The 21,680-nt window shown below is 39.5% G+C and overlaps 1 protein-coding gene across 4 annotated transcripts in view; it reads right to left on the bottom strand.

Annotated features, from left to right (window-relative positions):
* Nucleotides 1-879: 879 nt before the first annotated feature.
* CEPT1 (choline/ethanolamine phosphotransferase 1) overlaps nt 880-21,680 on the bottom strand; it is a 31,556-nt gene continuing 10,755 nt past the window's right edge. For 3 of the 4 annotated variants that reach the window (XM_076358227.1, XM_076358231.1, XM_076358230.1), the window contains exons 5-9: nt 17,931-18,015; nt 4,987-5,118; nt 3,947-4,105; nt 2,584-2,709; nt 880-1,813 (exon numbers count right to left, since the gene is read on the bottom strand). In XM_076358227.1, coding sequence (XP_076214342.1) covers nt 1,694-1,813; nt 2,584-2,709; nt 3,947-4,105; nt 4,987-5,118; nt 17,931-18,015 — 622 coding nt within the window. In that variant the 3' untranslated portion in view covers nt 880-1,693. Of the gene's footprint in view, nt 1,814-2,583; nt 2,710-3,946; nt 4,106-4,986; nt 5,119-9,896; nt 9,982-17,930; nt 18,016-21,680 lie in introns of all 4 variants that reach the window. The other variant, XM_076358229.1, reaches the window with a different exon arrangement.

Genomic DNA, 21,680 nt, shown 5'->3' with positions numbered 1-21,680 from the left:
GAGCCATGCTCCTCCTGTGTTCTCTCTCTAGCCCAAGCAGTCCTGTGCCTCTGCAAGGACAGAACTTAGGAAGACTGACCTCTCTGTCCATGATAGCCTGACACTGGGTACTGTCCCAGGGAGGTGGAAGAAGGGGTTTAAGAGCTCTCCAGTCACTGAAGGAACTAAATTTTCTCTCCATTTCCTAAGCACGTTTTCTAATCTCTAGGGTACCACAGGAAATACATGTCACCACTTCCCATGGTGAAGTGCGGTTTTGACTTGTTGGGGGTTTTTTGGGGGGGTTTTTTTATTATTAAAGTGAGCTGTGCTTAATTTCTTCAGAGGAGACACATGCAGTTGTCTTCAGGTACTGCTGTGGCTCTGGATTCCCAGTAGACAGAGGCATTTTCTTACCATCTTGAGTGAGATGCTTCATGGCCAAAGGGCTAGGATTTCCACCACCAGGCTCCTAGCATTCCCCACCAACTGTCTCCCAAGCAGCTCCCTGACAGCCACGGCAGATCCTGCTCTGGAGACACTCCCTTTGCTCTGTACAGCAAGCCTAGGCACTTGTTCAGGGTCTGAAGTTCCCCTCAATACCAGGGCCCGTGGCACACATTGCAGCACTTCACTACCGTGCAATTAAACACTCCATTAAATCTAACTTAGCCTCCCTGATGCAGTTCACCACATTTAAAATGGTATTAAAACAACAACAACAAAAGAACAACACACCCCAAACTTACTGCATTATGTAGCAGAGAAAGCTCTTTGAGATCCTGGAATGACAACACTATACACACAAAAGCATTAGAAAACTGCTTCCTAAATAGCAGGCAGGATTGTACTTCCTAAGTCTAAGTAGGACAGAGCAACACACACATCTGAAGACAACTGTTGCTCTCAGAATTCTTATTTATTAAGAGCAGAAAGGAAATTTTGCTTAAGTTTTATACATAAAAAAGTAAACAGTAAAATTTTCTTTTTATAGTCTTTCCACTGAAGAAAATTGAGAAATAAGTTGTCTTTTTAGATAATGTTTATTTAAAAAAATAAAATTAATTGACAAAGATACCACACTATTTTGCATGCCGGTCATCCCTTCCGCTTGCAGAACCCTGTTCAACATATCATTCTTTAGCAAGAAACTGCTTTATCAGCAATGCATAAGCAAAAGAACCACATCAGTCTGGATTCAAACCTTGACAGCTGCTTCAGCTACACAAGCTAGTGCGATATCTCTGTTTTTACCAGCTCAGGTCTTTAGTAAATAAATTTCAGGTGAACACTAAACAAGTATTTCACTAAGAGATGATGAAATATTAAAATTAAAAGCAAGTCGTACTGCAGCTGTGATTATACTACATTAGAAACTTCAGTTGTTGGGGATCCATTCACCATATATAGATTATTTTGTAATCAAGGTAATTACAAAGACAGAGCATTACTCCCTGCATGCTTTCCCGGGCTTTGAACCAACAGAGTTGACTACATGTAGAGTTGACTAGGGTGTACTCGGAATTCACTGTCTCAGGCAGGAGACTAGTTAAGGAGTGTTACTGATAACAAAGAATAAAAGTTATACAACATTGATTATTATAAATTACTTTGTTCTTATCTGCTTCTTGCCTTAGTCTCCTACATATCTTCACAGCCGTTCATGTAGAAAACCAACTCTTTCTTATTTCTCCTTATGGTGACTCCCCGTTTACTAATGGTGATTAGAATGCGTGGATGAGGACTTGATTCGGAATACGTGGATGTGCAGATGGGCAGCAATCTGATTGCACACACTGACACAGTATCGAAGCAAATCAAAGAGAGAAAAGATCTGCCAAGAGAAAAAAATTACACCCATTTAGATCTATGTTATCATAGAGTATAACACAAGAGTGTAACACCACCCACATACTTCAGAGTAAAAGCACTGGGGTCTTTTTTCATGAACTAAAATCTCCAACTCTGTAGGAATAATCACCCAGTGAAGAAAGAGTTTCTAGGCATGCTGGGCTTTCTTCCAGCTTTGTAAGAATACAGACCCTTAATTCTAGAGTCAGAGAGGGGAAAACAGCTATAGTAGCTATACAGATACTGTGAAATGCCCCATTAACTCTGAATGGTGATAACCATACATAAAATACCAATTTTATTAAAAGGTTAACACTGTGTTTTGGTAGATAATGCTTGAGTGCTTGATAAGCGCATATGAGTTTAACTCAAGATATTTTTTCCTAACGGGTGCTGCTAGTAATGACAGAGGTACATGCTTTCAAGAGCTTAAGGCACAGCCATACTACACCTGCACTGCACATAATATATTCCCTTGCTAATAAGACATCACCACAAATCTTCAAAATATTCTACTCTAATCTTTGATTATTTGCTACATTGCTTTAAAACTGTTTAAACTATGCACCAAGCAAACCATGTTTACCTCTGTTTGCATGAGCTCTATTTAAAATCAACTCAGTAAAGTAGGTTCCCAGTCCCATCACCCTCTAGGTGAGTCAGCTAGGCTCAACCAACACAAACAATATTTGTGAAAAAGAGCACGCAAATGCTTTCAATGATTACTGACAAGCAAAGTGAGCCCATACTTACCAGGGCAATCCAGAGTACAATGTACTCATCAATAAAGCTGTTAAAATACTGGTCCAGAAACAATAGTGCTGGGCCTATGAATGCTGTGTCGTGCAGGTGCATTTCGCTTTTGGTCATGTGTGCAACCTACATTAAAAAAAAAGGAAGTTTAAGAAATAAACATACACCAGCCAAGGTAGAGTGATTTCAGAATACACAAAGCCAAAAGAGTTACAGTTCAAGCCACATTACTGTAAGACATATTGAGTACGTAAGTAGCAGCAGCAATACTGTTTTAACCATGAAAGTCTACAGCTATATGAGATGCAAGGTTTGCAGAGAAGTATCTTTTATTAGAACAAAGAATGTAGCTACAGGAAAAAACCTAACACATTTTCCAGCCCGCAAACTCTTCCTCCCGCCAGAAACAAAACAGTAAAATGGAAGTAGACTGGTAAACTTTGAGGTTTAGTTGAGCGTGGAAACCAAAACTCACAGCTGCTAGATCTTCAAAAAATTAGAGACCCTTGGTGGTGTTCTCACTCCACCTATGTCCCATAAGGATCACCACCTCGCTCTGGTTACAATTTGATGATCATGCCTTTTCATGCCCAAGTGTGACCTTCCCACCCTCCCACACACACACAGAGGCTGTCCTACACCACATCCTCACTTCTACCAGCACAACTGTTGATGTGACTGTGTAGTAAACTGGTCTTGGTAAGAAATAAACTTTTTTCCATTGTGAGTTATGTCCAACACTGATCCAGTTCATGTGGCAACGCATCATATGCCCACAGACCTGAGATGGTGCGGGGCAGCCGTTGTTTAATCCCTCATTCACTCTCTATTCAACAGGGGCTCCTCTCCTGATAGCATTGCCATCTGTTCCCTGGTACAAACCCGTTAATAATTTTAACAACTATTTCTCTCCAATTGTTTAAGTTAAACCCTGAGCAACTATTCCAAACCTCAGCAGCTCTGTCACCTTCTCTCCTTCTCCCAAACTTTCCTCCCCTCTGCACCCGCATCGGAGAGGGTTTCAGCCACCTCTGTTCCTGCCCAGCTCATCACCCATGCACACAAATACACTGCAAAGATGTGAATGAACAGCTGGGAAAGGGGGAGAAACGGAACTCTGGCAACTCTAAGCTGTACTGGCACTGACTGTGTAACCATGGCATTAGCTTGAGGTTTACCACTCCCCTTTCAAACAGAAGAAAGGCTCCGCTGCACCTCCAAGCTACTGAAGATAAGTAAAGCACGAGTATCACTTCAGTACACAAACAGATACAAGTTAGTCAATGGAATAACCAGAGAACTTTAAAATCTACAAAACGTTTTACTGTAATAACGAGAAACTCAAAGGTTCTGGCACACTTACCACTAGTTTATTTGTTATCTTAGCAGATACAAAACCAAAAGTAAGTATATATAAGCAGGGATGCCTTTCAAAGAGCTGCACAGCAGATTTCTTGTAGATCATTGCAGCTAATGCAATCACTGACCCAATATGAAGAAAAGGTGAAAGGACGCTCGTTCCCTACAGCGAGATTAAAGTTAAAGCATTAGGTTAACAAAGTGTGCATGTCACAAAGAAACCTCAATAAGCCAAACACTCACATGGTATGCAACAGGTGGCTTCTAACTAAAATCACATTAAAAACATGTCTTTCTGAACACTGGTACTAACACAGGAACAAAGTGTGGTGAAACTTGAGTGAGCATCAGCTGAGAATGTGGTTGAACCTTTCTTGTGCTGGGGGAGAAAATAAGGTTTTAGGCAGCAAGAAGCACGCAGTTCTGACACTTGTCACACAGGCAGTGGCTGACACTGTTAGCAAGTGACAGGAGACAATACTTCTATTGCTTTTTCTTTGCCAGCTAGAAAGCAACTAAAACAGCCTTGTAGGTAGGAACTAATTATTAGGCCGGTACAGGATTGCTTTTTGGAAAACTCCCGGGGCTCCAGAATCAGTCACCATCTTCACTGAAACAGAAGGTACTTGTGCAGATACCGCCACCTGTACTTTTTTCCACAGGTAATATGAATAATACAGATCTTTTAGAAGGATCAAAACCATAACCAATCTTCCTGACAAACTTCATTCTGAATGGATTTTTGCATTGGACTTTTCTATGAACTCTTTGGGGGTGTGTGTATTTGTATAACCTGTTTTATAGGATTAATTAAAAAGCAAATATCAAAGTACCATGAGCACTTTTAATCACTCAAATTTTAAAACTCTCGACTCCTAAAGCTACTATTCTCACGCAGACATTATTAACTTGTTTTTCCCAAGCCAGCAAGGAACTGAAAGGAAAATATTTCACATGTAGGAGGTATTATCTTAAATAAAAACTAAAGGCACAGCTGAAAAGCCACAGAGCACTGAAGAGTAACTAGCAGAACAAAGTACTTACTGCTATAGTGGATCCATTTTTACCAACTCCACCTGTGAAGATCACACCAAAGTAGTTTGTACAGGAGAATATGGTTCCTGCGACAGTACAGAGAGCTGGGAATATTTTCACCTGAATATTCAGTATTGGAATCTTAATGGAAGAGAGACAAGAAGTTAAAATACACACAAGCAAACTAAAATTGGGCTTAATACTTCTGGTGCACTCAAACACTCCACTTCCCAACACCACACTTGCTTTTCTTTCTCTGCTATACAGAGATTTAAATTTCTACAAGGCAGAGAGAAATATGTATTTTTCCAATAATCCTTCCATCAAGCTTCCCATAAAGCCGGACTTATCTTCAGTTACCTGAAAAGAGCCATCAAAAGCAGACAGAAACCAAGAACTTGCTAGCTAAATCACCCAGCTATCACATGGAAGAGAAATGCATCAGTCATCTTTTCTGAAGCTGCTTGTAAAACTCACAGCTGCAGCCCAAGATCAAACTGGGCAAAGCAAGAGCCATTGGAGATGATTAAACAAAGCCCCTTAAGAAACTGGATACTACCTTATGGGCAAGACAAGGGAAGCAAACAGATCAGACAAGTCATCTCAGAGTCAGTGAGCCTAGGATAGCAAGCAGTGAGGTTGCTAAAGAAGTGAAAAATGAGCACAGGCAGCTTTGAAAGAAAGGCAGCAGTTTTCTTCATTTTTTAACAGTAGTGTTTCAAGCAGAACAGGATAAACTAGACGTGAAGAAAGAGTTCAAAATAAACCACAGCAAGTATGTTATGGAAGCAAGTGTTTAGAGGGAACTACCCAAAGCTTCCCAGCTTTATCTGTACAACTACAAAAAAATCTTCACAGGCTCTTAATTCAGGAACTGCAGTCATAGCACTCAACTGCGTAAACACACTTGGCTCCCCAAGAGCAAGGAGTCCAACTACATACAGAAGCTCAAATGAGGTCAAGCTGTTTCTATTTTTCTTCAATTACGCTCTCAGTGTAGCTTTCAGCAGGTAAAGATCATTAGTTTTCTATCACATTCAATAACTTAATCTCTCCATCTTTTCAGGGCACAATTAAGAGGCAGAGCCAGCTTTAACCCTTCATGTCTTGCTCCCAGGCAGCCTACAGATGAGCATCCAGACCACCTCTCTAAATCACTGCCCTGCAGGCTTCTGGCCGGCTGGCATAGTTTCATGACGCTCAAACATATTTCTCCCTTGCTCAGGCTGCACTGTTAAGCCAAAAAACATTTTCTGAAAGATAGTAAAGAAAGAATAACGACAAGTAAATGAAAGGCATACATAGCACTCCAGTCTGTGGCAAACTGTAATCATTCATTAACATTACAAGGCACAGGACTTCTGAAGGTCTCTCCTCAGTCTTATAAAGGAAGGCACCTGTGCTGCCCTCTGCTTCAGTAACAATACTTTGGTATTTAAAGAGTGGGGTGAATTTGCCCTTATACAGGAAGAAGAAATAAAAATGGCAAGCTTCATACAGGAGTCAAAAGACAATAAGCTTGACATTTCCTAAAGACAAGGGGAGTTTGCCAGGAAAAACACTCCATGAACTCCAAACTACTACCAGCACATCCGAGAATGATGCTCAGGAAAGGCAGAAAGATGAGACCACACTGTTATAACATGCAGTTTGGCTAGTTATGCTTTATCAACACTCTCCTTTTTGCTTCCACCGATACCTGCATCAGTGATAAGTATTAGCCTGCACTTATCTGGCAGAAATAATTAATGGGAAACAAAGCTACATACAGAAATTTGGCAGAGGAAAGTCAAAGGAAAGGTATAAAAAAGCAGCGCCTGCTGTATTGCTTTGCATACAAAATGGAAGCAGCAAGGCCGAAAGTTGGAAGCAGCAAAGGCAAGCAAATAGCACGGAGGAAAAAAAGAAAAAAAATATATCTGAGTAAAGGGAGAGAGGGAGTTGTACTCAGAAATCTTCCTACAAAATGGCATTGCAGCCCCTGACTTTTTAAGTAAGGGCACACTACGAGGCAAGCCACAAGACTTCCTTGTCTGGTATTCCATATATCACTACAGTCCATGCAATTATTCTGACCTTGCTGGTAATCGCATGGGTTTCACCAGAAGTCAGACGCATGCAGAACTTCACGAGACTATGTCAATAATGCAGAGCAGTACCACGAGCCAAATCTTTTGCAGGTAAATTATGTTCCCTGTTAAAACCTTTGAAGTTGATTACAAGAGAAAGGCTACACTGCACAGAAAGCTTCTGGATACAGATACAACCTGGTAAAGGGAGCATTCCAAATTTTGTCTGGGAAAGACACATGCATGTTAATAAAAACAAGTGGCAGCAGGCAAAGAATGGGTTAATGAGCCAGAGCCTGGATTAAAGCAAATCCAGAATCATTTGCCATAAAATTAATGTCAGGCCTCCAAACTAGATGCCATCAGAGTTTTGTGCAGCATGAATTGGGATTTAAAAAAAAAAATATAATGAGTCAGGAAAAGAGCACAGCTAAGGGCTCAGGGAAGCAGCAGTGAAGAGTGTGTAAGAGACTACGCATCCGTCAGTGGACACAGAGGCACTCCCTCCAGAAGCTCTTCTTGGTTAGCTCCTAGTCACAAATACCACAACCAGCTGGGCAACTCATAGTACTCTGCGAGTCCTTCTCACAAGGCTGGATCCCAGCTGTAGTTCAGAGCTGTATGCATGTATGCTTCAGTCACATCTGCAAGAGGAATAACAACTCATAGCGGGTCAAAACCAAGCTTGCTTTACATTCATGAAGTGTTTATGCTTTTAAAGATTACGTCATGGAATAGGACTCAAGCAGTTACAGCACTTCTCTCACTTCAAACAGAAAAAACCCTCTATATAATCAATGCATCAAACAAGTTGCACCTAAGCTTGCTCACTTTACTCACATTTTCCAAGTGAGGATCTCAGTTGTACTCACCATCCACCAGAAATTACCGAGCAAGGCAATTACCGATTTCTGCAAGGCTTCTGGAGCCTTGCAGAACAGCATTTTAACACTCTTTAAAGAGAACCTACACTGACAGAACGAAGGAAGCCAGTACAGGTACACACCATTTCACAGAAAGAGAAAGCTAATGAAAGCAACAATTGACAAAACACACAATTCTGCATTTAGCCTATTCAGATTGTTTTGCTTTTTGCGTGTTAGCATAAGAAAGTGGAATGTTTGAGTGTACAATCACATTTTATTCCATTATTTTTCCCCCCAAGAGAGAAACAAACCAAAAATACCAAACCACCGATTTTGCTGTCACATAATTAGAGGATTGGGAAGGGGAGTGGGGTAAGGAGAGGCTGTGTGATATATTTTGCTCTGCAAATAGTAAATAACATTTATCTCTAGATAAACACAAAATCTCACAAGTTGAATGAAAAAGGAAAATTCCTAGTTGTCATGGGAAACCTGATCAAATTTGTTCTCTGGAGAAATGCCGCCATTAATCCAACACTGGACTTCAAAACAGTTTAATCTTTTGGGAGCTGACTTAGCCAAATGCTGCTGCAACCCAGAATTTAATAGATTTCAAGATTTTGCTGAAAGGGTTTATTTAACAGGTTATTTAAAAGGGCTATTTAAGTTATTAAATAACACAAGAGAACAATTTCTAAGCTCACACAAACATCACCTTGCACTGAATTGTGCCAGAGGTTGCTGTGGCAGCATTTTTCCCCCCTTTTTTAAAAAAGAGAAAAAGGAAACTGAGAACGTGAATTGGAAAATCCCTGTTTGTAATGCAGAATAGCAGCTGCATGGGGATGTTGGCCACACTAATCTCTCTGGAAAAGTTTGGCACCAATAAGCTGACTTGTAGCCTCATTTTTTTTAGAATTAGTTCTATTCACAGTCATTCTCTTTAGATGGTATTTACTTTGCAGTTTACATAATCAATTGGGGTGGGGGGGGGTGTTTAAGCCTGAAAGCACACATAGCAGAACGGGGATAGCCAAGGTTAGCTCCTTTTTCTAGATAGTCTCTACAATGTTAGAGGGTTCATTTCTCTAGTTATGAAGCAGATTAGAAAGTCATCAATTTGGGGTGACGTTTCAGTAATTTTTGACCATCTCTTGGTTTTATTGCAAATCAAGATTTCTTTATCCACCTTAAGAACTGCGTTTATCAAATACACAAAGATCAATGTTCAGGAAGGAAACCCTTCCAGGAAATCAATGCTTTAGATGTTATTTCCAGAAATTTGTTATATTTATGTATGCATATATATGCTTTTCTCCAGGCAATGCTATTTCAACAGCCCAACGTAGCTTCAATAAACACAAAGTCAACGACAGCCCATAAACTGCCAGCTGACATGGCCTGGCAAGCCTATATAACATATGCAGAATCTATACACAGCCAGCCCATGATAGTCAGCTTCCTTAATTAGGATGCTCACTGCTAAAAAAAAAAATGAGGAAAAAATAAACCAACACATAATAATTTTTTTCCCCCATACAGATAAGAGTTGTCAGCCACATTCAGGCCAAGTTATCTACTGATGGTTACCAACTGCTCTCCAAAAGTTTTCCCCATATCCTCAATCCAATTTAGTACTCCTCCGTGGCTGATCTAGCTTGTTGCATGAAATTCATTCAAGTTTTGGCCAGCTCTCTCAAAGGAAGCTGGACTTCACTGAAGGTACATTTAAGTTTGCGCAACGTTTGAGAACTTTTACCTGCAAACACAAGATACAAAATAATACCTTGTTTTAATAACTCTGGTGAAACCAGAATGCACAGTTATTGCCATGTGATCTATACTCAAGAATATACATTTCCATTTATGAGGAAAAGTGAGACCTTCCCCTCACAAATTAAACTGTGCTACCATTTGCAGGTAGTTCTTCCAGGTGTCTACTAGATTATTAAAAAGGATAAAATAAGAACATGAACAAAATTACCAGAGATTGCCAAAAAGGTGGTCCTCCAATCACTGCCAGTAAATGCATGATTATTATGAAGATTTGCACTTCAGTCACATCAATTCTGATTAGGTACAAAAAGCCAAAAAAGCAGAATTATTCAAATCAATTTCAAGTCAGTTATTTGCAAGCTCAGCAGCTCTCCTCTATCATGCACAGTATAAAAACTCCAAATACTGAGGAAAACAAGAGGCAAAATTTAGAAATAATTTAGAAAGCAAATATATTTTAGTTTTATTGTTAAAAGTAAGAGCCATGCTGTGATATACTTTTTGTTTTATTTCACAGTGCAATAAAAATCTATTTTGTCAAAAGGAACAGTTGGAACTCTTCTTTTAACTGACCGGTATCAGTTGCCAAATAAATATTCAGTTTTAACCTTGCCCACCAAAAAAAAGAATTTATTTCAGATGATAAAATTCGGGAAAGATATTTTTAATTCTTATTATATTCCCTACCTTATTTTTTAATATAAATATTCTCTCTGAATAGCATCAAACTTTTAAAAAGAAACACAAATCCCTGAAGAGTTTATGCAAGTGTAAACGATATAGTCAGCTGCATTGCTAAAGATTACGCAATTCAGTCTCTAGCATGCAGCAGGGAGAGAAACCACTTCTGGTTCTAGCATAGCTAGTATGTTTTGTAGAAGGGCAAGAAGGAAAGGCTTATAGAAAAGACTGAGTTTAAGACTTTGTTTTAAAGAGCATGCAAAAGTCTTGGAGCTAGCAAAAGGGGGAAAAAACAAGGCCATACAAACCAACTCCAGAAACAGAAGTAAAGAAAAAATACAAGGGAAATATAAAGAGGCTGGATTTGCTGGTGTATAATATGAAGCCGTATAATACTATCTCATACTGGAGTACTGTATAAAAATAATCCTTTGAGACAGTTTGAAATATTTATGGCATATTCCTTACCTCCAATAATACAATTCTACCTAAAATACTCAAAATCACTTCTTGCGAATACATGCCTTGCTGTTACAAAAATATGGTTGATATTATCAACTGCACAGGCATCAGGGAATAATGGTTCAGGGTTGTTTGGGGTTTTTTTTTGCCTGTCTGCATTAAATGAGCTACAAGACCATATAATTAATATCAGATCAGTGTGCCACCAAGTTTTCTCTACAGCCTTTGTTCCAGCTTTGGAGTGGATCCTCTCATTTGAGTCTGGCCAAAGTATAATTTTGTTTCAGCAGCAGATCAATAAGCACAAGGGATAATTATGAGGCTGCGTCTGATTTCCACGTAGAACATCCCCCAAAGCACAGGAAAGCAGAAGAGGAACAGTGTGTGGTATTCAATGCAACCTCTTATCTTAGTATGGATTCTCTAAATGCTGGCTGCTGCTTTCAGCAGGCTATAAAAACACCGCATCCATCTCCCACTGCGCAACTTCACCTTTCCATCAGCCAAGAGACTTTCTGAACAACTCCCTGAGAGCAGGACATGCACCTATGGAACGAACAGCAGAATCGGCACGTGGCGGCACTGTCGACAGCCAGCAAACAGGATATGAGGCACTCAACCCCTGACTATCGCTGCTGCAAACTCCCACTGCTCCCTCCCTTATAAAGTAAATAAGCCGTGAAGCAGCAGAGGGAAGCATAAAGGATAAAGAAGATGGAGAGCAGCAATACCCATGAACTAGCCAGACTCTCAGCACATAATGGGAAAGTTTAGCCAAAGCTGCCAGAGGAAAGCTAGAGAAGATTCCAATAAAAGACAGTTTCCTTTAGATGTCTTCGCTCTGTAAGTTTTCTTTTGACTTCACACCAAGCATGGAGATGAGATACACAGGAAATAAGCTCAGGGGTCCTCCTATATTCCGATTTGTTCAATAACAATCCTGTAAGTCAATCAGAACTGCCTTGGGGAAAAAATTAATTTCCACAAAGAGGGCAGAATGTTCTAAAAATCCTTATTTTCCATCCTTGTACAAACAAATTGAGCCATTGAGCTACCTTGTAAGAAGAAGTAAAAATGCTCAGCCATGCAAGGAGAGAGATACACAAAACATCTCATTAAATGCAGATTGCTTCCTCCTAGCTTTTGGAGTCAGCATGGAAATGTGTTTTCAGGGTGTCCAACTGAGGAAGGGCTGAGGCAGCACCGTAAACCTGCACAGGTTAAACAGGAATGCATTTTAGCCTATTTCACTACTTCTGTCAATGACCTAAAAGAATATAAAGCAACTGAGAAAGCTCACAGAAACAGTGACTAATAACTAATGTAGGTAACTCAAGTTTATAGCTTTCCTTGGACAGTAAAACAGGTTTCTTTTGTCAGCAGTAATCTTAATGCAAAATAAAGTAAGGTCATACTTCAAAAAAAAATTTCAGATCATAAAAGACAAGGTATTCTGAAAGACAAACTCTTACACAAAACTGGGAGCCCAACCAAATCCATGGAAGCAGTGCCTGGATTCAGGCTGGGGAGACAGCATTATCTTCTTTACACAGCCATGGTACAACTTTTGCTCCATTGCCCGTAGTTCTGCCCTCCCCAACTCAAATAAAAATGGCGTCAGGCAGCTGGAAAGGGTTCAGCAATGAACTGCAAGTGTATTTGGTTAAAAACTCCTCCCTGACTTATTATAAGAATCTCATATTGTGGAACAAATTAGTCTTAACTTCAATTCTACATAAAGAGAAGATTTTTAACACTAAAGGGCTCCTTAAGACAGAAGACAAAGACGTAAGACCAATTGAGGAGAAACTAAACACCTAAACTATCACCTAAAGTAAAGTGTAATAAGCTCTTAATACCAAGGATGAAAAAGGATTGGGAACATCCTATGCTCATTAAAATCATAGGTGGATGACTGAAAGAGATATGCTTGACACCAGTAGAGTACCTGCCTGATGCTGGAATTATCCAGTGATTTTTTTTTTTCCCCCCCAGAACGTCAAATGGCCACTACTTAGAAATCTAAGAATACAGGAATCCAGACAGGCAGCTGCTCGAAGCTAGACCACAAAAGGAAACAACATTTGGAAACAGAAGCTGGGTGAAAGGGAAAAGAGGTACGCTGTTCCTCTATTCACTTAACTTGAATTTAAGATGACTGTGCAACTACAGCATAGACTGGACTAAATCCACGCTGCTGCTAAAAGGAACAGTCATCCTGGCTTCTCTAAAGACTGACCACTTTCTCCCCCAAAAACCAACCGCTCAGTCCCACTTTCTCCCTTGTGCCAGCACTACAGTCTCACACCATCAACTGGATCAGGAAACTGGCTTAGCTAAAATGACCCAAACAAAAAAGGAAAAGAAAGGTTCCTGTCCCAATTTCTAGCATATAAGCTTTCCTTAACCATTTTGTGTTGCCTCATGAATGATGCAAGCACAGAGGGCAGTGGGAGGTCTGCACTGCCTCTTTTGGCAGCTGAACAAAACTGTGCTGAGTCAAAGTGACTATGCAGCTAGACTTAGACGACAATGGAGTAAGAGGAGGAATAAATGGGAACAAGTTAAGACTTCCGAATGCAACACAAGTGGACTGCTACCAGTGTTCATAAAAGTCCTAAACAGCCCTTAAAATGTAACACAGTAAAATAAGTGAAAGAATGAAATTATAAAACAAAGCAACAACGGTTTTCTCAAGAAAGATACTGAGCAAAGGTAATGCACGGCACTACCTGGAAAGTGTTAACACGTCTGGCAATCTAGAGGACATTCATTCCTGCACTTTAATCATTAACTTGTATTTATGAACTGTTCCCAGATAAAATGTGCCAGTAATAAAGAGATCCATAAATTGCCTCGGTCACCATATTGTTTTTAAACTCTGGTAGAACGGGGAAGGTACCTAATAAAACGACAAGACAGAAGTGGGGCTGCATGGAAAGCTGCTTGCTGAGTTTGGATGTAGACCGACCAAAGCCTTTCTGTACTACCCGCACTGACCTTTTGAGGAAAAAAATATATATAGCTTGCTTTAGTGGCTAGGGAAATTATTTGCAAAGCAGGGTGATAACATTCCTGCTTAAATATTACAAAAATAGTACTATATTTTTTTCCAAAGTTCCATTGCATGTTGGAATGCCTCCTCCTATGATAAGGACTGTAGAAAATGCAAACTGGAGTAGTGAAACATTTATCGACTAATAGCAGAAAAGTGTTTTTAGCTTCAATGCAAAAAGATAGGTACCATAAGGAGAAAAAACCCACAGCATTGGGAAGTCAAAAGTGGGGAAAGGCCTTTGGTGCTGCAGACCCCCCCGTGTAATTACTGCACGCAACCAGTAGCCTGGGACCATAAGCAGACCTGTAGGAAAGCAAAAACGTTTCAAAGCAAGAAGGGAATCAGCCAGTTCAAAGTCTGGTTCTATTTTCTCCTTGCGTTTGTATTTATTTATTCATTTAAATGCTACAGTGGACATCCTAAGGAAAAAAAAAACAAATGAAAAGAGCTAGCAGCATGAATTCTGCAGCTCAAGTAAGGGGGTTTCTTAAAGCCTCTTAACTGGGATATTTTCAGTAATCACTTGAGCCACACTTCCCCTAACCTGACAGTTTTTTTGCCTGGCGTTTCCTGACAAACTGAGTCACATCAGCATTGCCCAAACAGTTTATGTTGCTAGGATGATGCAGAGACATGGTGCACAACATGTGGCAGATCCCTAATACCTATGAAACGAAGAAAATGAAACAAATTGTTTCCCCCAAGACATGCCCACACTACAACAGATAGATGTAATGTTATTGTAACAGTTCCTCAACAGACACAAAGCAGTCTAGTTCCCAAGACGACTTCGTCAAATAAACCAGGGACTTTTTCATCTTCTAGAAAGTAAACAGAAGGCCCTGAATCAAGTTTTTAAGATCACCAGGAACATCCAGGCAAAGAACCAAGGAACAAAAATCAGACACTGAAGACAAAGCAACAAAGAACCTAGCCTCAATAGTTTAACAAACTAAAAATGACAAGACAGAACATCTAATCACAAGGCTGGGCAAAACATTGAAAATGACCCTGAAAAATACCAATTCTGCAGCAAACTAATATTAGAAAAGAATAACAAACAGCAGCAAACAGGGACTAGGTCAAACAATGTCAACACTTCACCTTTGTGGGGTAGTCAACACTACCTTTGTGAACTAAAGGCTGTAAACAAGAATATCCAAGTGTTTTAACTCAGATAAAGTCAGGGAAACATAAAAGTTGTGAGGTTTTAAATGCACATTTCGTCTCTCACTCCCTGTCTGCCTAAATTCACAAGACAGCAGAATGACTATAGATCTTCAAAAGGCATTCTCCAATTCTTGCAGTGAGACTGCAATGGATTTTACTGTACATACTGCAACACGCTTTACTCTTAATCTGTCTTTCCTTGTCGTGCCAAACTTGAATGCAGATTACTTGCCAGTTTTCAAACTTACGTTTCCTGACATAGTAGAATATTATCAGGAACAGTATTGTTTTAATATTTTATTTCCTATAAAAGTCTGAGTATTTTCCAGATTCCTTCAACTTAAACACCTTCATTTGTAATCCCTCTATATGGCTGTGCTAAACTCTATTAAAACTGCCCAATTCTGGTCTTTGAAAAAACACCAAAACATGAGGTAAAAGATTACAAGCAAAAGTCACATTCCAGCAGCACAAGTACTGAAGGGTGACATTGCAGAGCTGCAGGAAGAAGGATGCAGGGCTGAAGCTCTTTAGAATGCGGCACATTTACACTTCAAGCCAGGGTAAACCTGTTCTAACTCAATTCCCAAAATATTTTTGTCTTCCATTGTTTAAAGCCTTCATGTTCTTTTAAATAATTTCTCCATAGGCTAAAGGCATAAGCAAACTTCATTAACAATTTAAGATTCCCCCCCTCCTTGATGAATAAAAAGCCTTACTACCCAGCACATATAAGTACAAGGTTTATCTGTGTTGCAATCTATTCACTTCATATTTTGCCAGATCATGTAGTATTTCCAAGATATGGCTATATTATTATACTTTCTCACTACAAATGTTTGTCACATGAAACAGCTATCAGATGAAAAAGAATAGCGTGAATACGTATTTCCTGTAGCTTAACCACCTCAGAGATGGTGCAATACTGAAATAAAAGTCTGTACCACCTGACCTCGAACTGCGTAAAGTAAGTGTGATGCTTTGCATGTTCTGAGCAAGTGACTTAGAAGCAGCAGCATCTTTACTTGTTAGTTAAGACCTATGTCCTAAACATAAAGATGCCAGAAGGCATCTGAAACTACGTATGCAAGAATTTAAAAAGACGATTAAGTCCATTTTGTAATTCAGTATGCCTAAAAACTGGTTAAAATTAAATTGCATGAGGGGACTTGTCACAGGCAAACACTTGGCATTCTGTTACTGGAGCAAAAGTGACAAAATGCTCTGCCTGGCTCACCCACTACACACACCAGTCCTACCAACCACTGCATTTATTTGTAAAACGAATTTCTTGAACAGCAGAGGCATCCTTTCCAAGGGTGGAGACCATAGGTGGGGTCTACAGACTGACACCTCCATCGGCTCCAGGTCACCTGTGCGGAGAATCAGAACTCCCCCCTCCATTAGACAGCAATTTGTCCTCCCCCATTTTAAACAATTCACTCTCATTACAGAATTTCAGTTGCTTCCTCACATAACTATCATACCAGTGGGTGACTTCAGAAGTCTCTGAATGTTTTGGTACTAAGGGATTTTTTATTTTTTTTCCCCTAAGTGACTTCTTGGGCAGAGTCATAACACTGTTATCACAACAGTCTAAAATCTTGATTAAGCTCTTCCTTCCTTCAAATTATTGCTTGCTACATTATCATTTCCTGACACTAAGTATTTCCAGCCTTTCATAGACTATCAACAAAGTATTTAAAAATTATGTCATCTGACTATCTTCAGAGCACGCCTAACTGGCACTTGGCTTAAATTGTCAGATGCAGCCAGTGGATATGGATACACCATGATTGCTGATATTGTTGGCTCTAAAGTAGAGCTGGTAATTAAGGACTCTTTCTAATAGCCTCATGAAAGCAGAGATTGTGCTGAACTATTACATGAAAAAACCAAAAGAACAGCGTAATTTACATCAATGCAAGTTTAACAGAGGGTATGTAAACAAGCCACCAAAAAAAAAAATCTCAGTTTTATTTAAAATCTGATGCAGTTCTAAGAAGGCTATCAAAAAGCTACTCTTATATCCTCAAATATTTTGAGGGAAACTCCTGGCTAATAATCCAGCAACTATTAGAAATTTCAAGGAATCCAACTTACTCACTTTTAATGCTACCATTTTATTGGGGCGGAAAAAAGCCCCACCTATATATACTGTATTAAAAAAGATGGAATAAGGAAAAGAAATTCCCTTCTAAAGAGTAGTAAACCAGAGTGGAGAAGGATATATTTAGCATAGACATAAGGAAAAGCATTTTGAAAATAAAGACAACCAGGAAATGAAGTTACTTAACAACGAAGCTACAAGCACAGTTAAGCGACTAGACTACATGGATAAAGTGGCATAGTTCAAAACAGGCATTTTTAACCAGTAACTGGTGACTTTTTAAGCTATTGCACAGCGTACAGTTCCCTGAACTAGCCAAGCAATTCTTTTTTTCTGGTGGAAAGGTATTTAAACAGCAACAAAAGAATTTCTACAGCTTTAAAAAGTAGTTCCAACAAAGTTATTCTACACCCACACTTACAGAGCTGCTTCCACAACCCTGGTTATCTTTTAGGTGAAGCCAGAACTGTGACAAAATAAAAAGAAACGTTTAAAGCAATTTTTTTTTCTGTTTAACAGGCAGGTTTTTGCTTTGTTTTCAAGTAAAACATGATGCTTTCAAAAAAATTAATTTCCAGTTAGATCGGATTTTTACTGCTCGTTCATCCTTTGCAAACGTTTTTTTCCCCTCGTATTAAAGCACTTGTGAAATACCCTTAGAAAGATGGTTTTCCTATACCAGTTACTATGTGCATGACAAAGGTGCTGTCTCTGCTTAGTCCATGCCATTGCTTGCCAGGTAGCATTAATGTTCGCTTTACCGTATAGTTCCAGAACCAGGGCCCCAGAGTTCCTGTGAGAAGCTGGATTGCTATTGTACAGAGCATAGACTCCGTAACATCAAATCTATGTGCGAGGGAAAGAAACATTACAAAACATTTTCCTGAGCACTCCAGTTAAGTGGAACCATTAGAATGGATCTTCAGTCATGGCGTAAAGAACAAAAATACAGACAACTACTGTGCAGCATTAAGATAATTTAAAGGGTAGGTCAGAGGAAGGGAACTAATGACCACAAAAAAAAATGAGAGTATTAATGAATTAACAAAAAATATTGTAACCCAGATAGCATTTTACACATTCAAAACTCCATTCAGAGCTTCTACAATTTACAGTTTTACAGTACCACTCCAACACATGGGCAAACACAATCATCAGCGTGTGCATGAGGAAACAAAGTTAAATTCCTCGCTCCAAGTCACAGCAAATAAAATTCATAATCAAACAATCCAGGACCCCTCATCTCCCTACCCCATGCTCGTGTCTCCAAATGACACTGAATATATGAATTCTTCATCTAAAGATGCTACGGCATGTTTTTTGTAGAGCAGAAGCACAGACTGCATCTTCAGTTTGCCACCTCTATGGGAAAACAAGGAGTTACACCTCCCTGCTCACGCAACTCCTTGGCTTTTTGGCAAATAATGCTAAAAAGTCAAGCGAGCTCTGGACCACTATTCAGTGGCAACCAAACTCCATGCTGCATACATTTATTTTTCACCCCTGACAAAGAGATGAAAAAATAAGCTGTAGCCAACACAGCTTATTGTACCTTACGGTACGATACAGATTTATAGCATTTTATAACGAAAATATCTTAAAATGTGATCAAATTAAAGTTACATCAAACCATCTAGTTAAAAAACAAGATTTCAGCAATAACAGATTCAGCCGTAACAGAGATCCTGTTTATTGCAGTGCTTATCAAAGTATGCCAGGAACAGAAGCATGCAGACTGCCATCCAGTAAACGTGCCAATCGATTAAAAGGGTACATCAGAGAAAAAGTTCATTGTGATCGCACTGACAGAGCTAAGAAATGCAGTACGATGTGCAGTCCCATGCCTGGCGAGAGGGTACACTGAATTTCAGTCTGACAAGCATTTTCAGTTTAATTATCACAGCACATAATACAGTATATAGTTAGAAAAGGTAACATTTGGTATTTTAGGGAATACAGGAAGAGAAAGTCACATATACAAACAACACAGCTTTGGTACTTTTGGACAGCTGCAGTTTCTTTTCCTTTTTTCCCCTATGTTACTCTAAGTGATATTTGTAATTCAGACATGGATTCATTTTTTAAACATTATCCGGGAAAGCTTAAGAGGGGGCCATCGACCTTGGCATGTGCTTAACTCTACGTAGATGTTGGCAGTGACAAGTCTTATTTTGTATTCTGTCTGCTCTGCTGGGTTCCCTTGTCAAGCTGGTGAGAGTTTTGAGCCAATTAACACGCAACTGATTAGTCATGCATCCAGAATATACTCTTGTCGGTACTAATTTATTGAGCATATTCCACGTGCAATTCTTAAGAGGTCCTGTTTGATTAAACAAGCCATTAGACTTTACAAGGGCCACCACTGAATCAAGTTTCAGAGTTTAGAGGCAGCTGCAGTCAATTCTTTCCTTGTCCAGAAGGGTTTACCGAAAGGATTTAATTCAAAGTTGAGAGATTTCCTGAGAAAGTGAGCCAACCAAGAACAACAGGAAACAGACACTTACACTGGAGATTGCTCTGAAATCAAGTCAATCACTACCAATTCAGCTGATCTAATACAGCTTCTTTTTAATATTGTGTGAAACTAAAGGGGGGCATTTGTGTACCATCCTCCTCCCCAACACACAGAATTCCTTGCAACAGTCCCATGTAGCAAAACACAGCAGACAAGAAAAACACTCTTGCCTCATCAGAAAACAGAAGTTATGAGGCTGGGAAACTCAAGGGGATGTGCCTACTATTTAATACTCTGTGCAGCAGCACTCTGGTCTAAGAAATGATGATTCTTCCATCTGTCTTATCCATATCTACCAAGCGTGCAAGTGGGATTACTCAGGCTGGGCAATGAACTATGAATCTGAGCATGAGACAAAGGATTGTTTTCTTAAGGGAACCACTGCAGCAAAAGAATGTTCATCATCACAACACGAGAGAAAAAAAAAGGCTAAAAGTCACATGCTAGAAGTCAAAATGCTTAGTTTTAAAGGTTATTATGGAGTTTAATCTTAACTCATTCCAACCCAGCATTTTACTTGGACATAATGAATCCAAATAGCATGAATAAAGCAAACCGTACAGAAGAAAGAAAAGTGTAAGCAAATTAAAACTATTCCCAGCTACAGGAAATTCATCTTAAGGCAAAAATACTATTAGAAGTGAGCCATAAGCTTTTCTCCTTTCCTTGTTGTAATAAACTTAAGTAAATTTTTCCTTTTGCTGCTCATTAACATAGATTAAAAGTTGTACAGGTCAGATAACGAGGTGAAGCATGTGGCTATTATGCTGAAGCTCACTATTTCACAGAGCAGTAAGAACATCTTTCAATAATAAAGGCAGAAAAATCAGCAGTGGCATCTCTGCACATGACTGCTTGGTTCCTGGTTTAAAACACTGTTAAGAGACTTGTGAGAGGGAAAGGAAGAGGAGGAGGACCACGATGTGGAAAACCCTCCTTGTCATTTACGTCAGCCCTCAGCAATTTTAGCTGTATGTATTAATGCTGTAGCAAGGCACTTACACATATTTTTATGACACACACCAAGCACTACAGAAATGCTGCCAGGTGGCAATGAGTGACTGAAGTACGCAGAAGCAGGCAGGTTGCAAGCAGCAAACTTAACACCTACCACAACGATACTTCAACATACGCTTCTTCCAAGTGTAGAGAAACTAATTCCCACCTGACATCAAGAGACTCTACTGAGCTTCAAACTTTCCTCTGCAAATAACTAAGGTGTTAAAGTTCTTGAAGAAGTGTTGGAAAAACTCATAAAATGGAAAGTTTTAAGCCCTATAATCATGGAGATCACTGCCTTATCTCCTACCATAATCTCGAAGCTGTTCCCAAGAGCAAGAACTCAATGTGCCAAACTTTCACTTGGAAGGCTTCCATCTCTGTATTTTGAGATTTGGTGTGAATTGTCTACCCAAGACAACACACTAACTCCTTTTCTGCTAACTGCTAAAGAGGAAAGCTTCACTTTAGCTGCTTTCTGAAATATGGCCTCTTTTACTAATCTCTCCTTTATGCCTCAGTGGTAGTACTAGCAAGAAGGCTCAGAAGGTTAACCAAATTAATCTTCTTCCCTTCCTAAACCAACCCATTTTCAAGTGGGCTCTTGCTTATGTACAACTGCTACAGTGTCACTGAACAAGAATGTTCCCCCAAATTCTCCAACATTCCTCAATAATGGCTGTTTTGTTAGACAGCCTGAATGCTTTTGCTTTCTCTAGGGACTATTATTCAAACAGCGAAGCGTCATTTTTAACTTTTCAGTTATATGACAGTTGGTAAGAATTAATCCTTCCTCTCAGTGTTTACTGATGTGCCTTTACGAAGCATCCTTAGAAACTAATTTCCATCTCATTGGGTGTATATATATTTACACATATATACACACACCCCCTTATAATTTCTACTATCGCCAACTTCCCATAGTTCAATTAAGAAAGGTTGGGATAAAACAGATAACGCAATAACTCTCAGACCTCATGTCCCTGGGTGGACCCTT

The sequence above is a fragment of the Aptenodytes patagonicus genome, chromosome 22 (genome assembly GCF_965638725.1).
Source record: "Aptenodytes patagonicus chromosome 22, bAptPat1.pri.cur, whole genome shotgun sequence".
Taxonomy (NCBI): domain Eukaryota; kingdom Metazoa; phylum Chordata; class Aves; order Sphenisciformes; family Spheniscidae; genus Aptenodytes; species Aptenodytes patagonicus.
The sequence above is the reverse complement of the archived record's forward strand: the minus strand, read 5'-3'. Positions and strand labels throughout refer to the sequence as shown.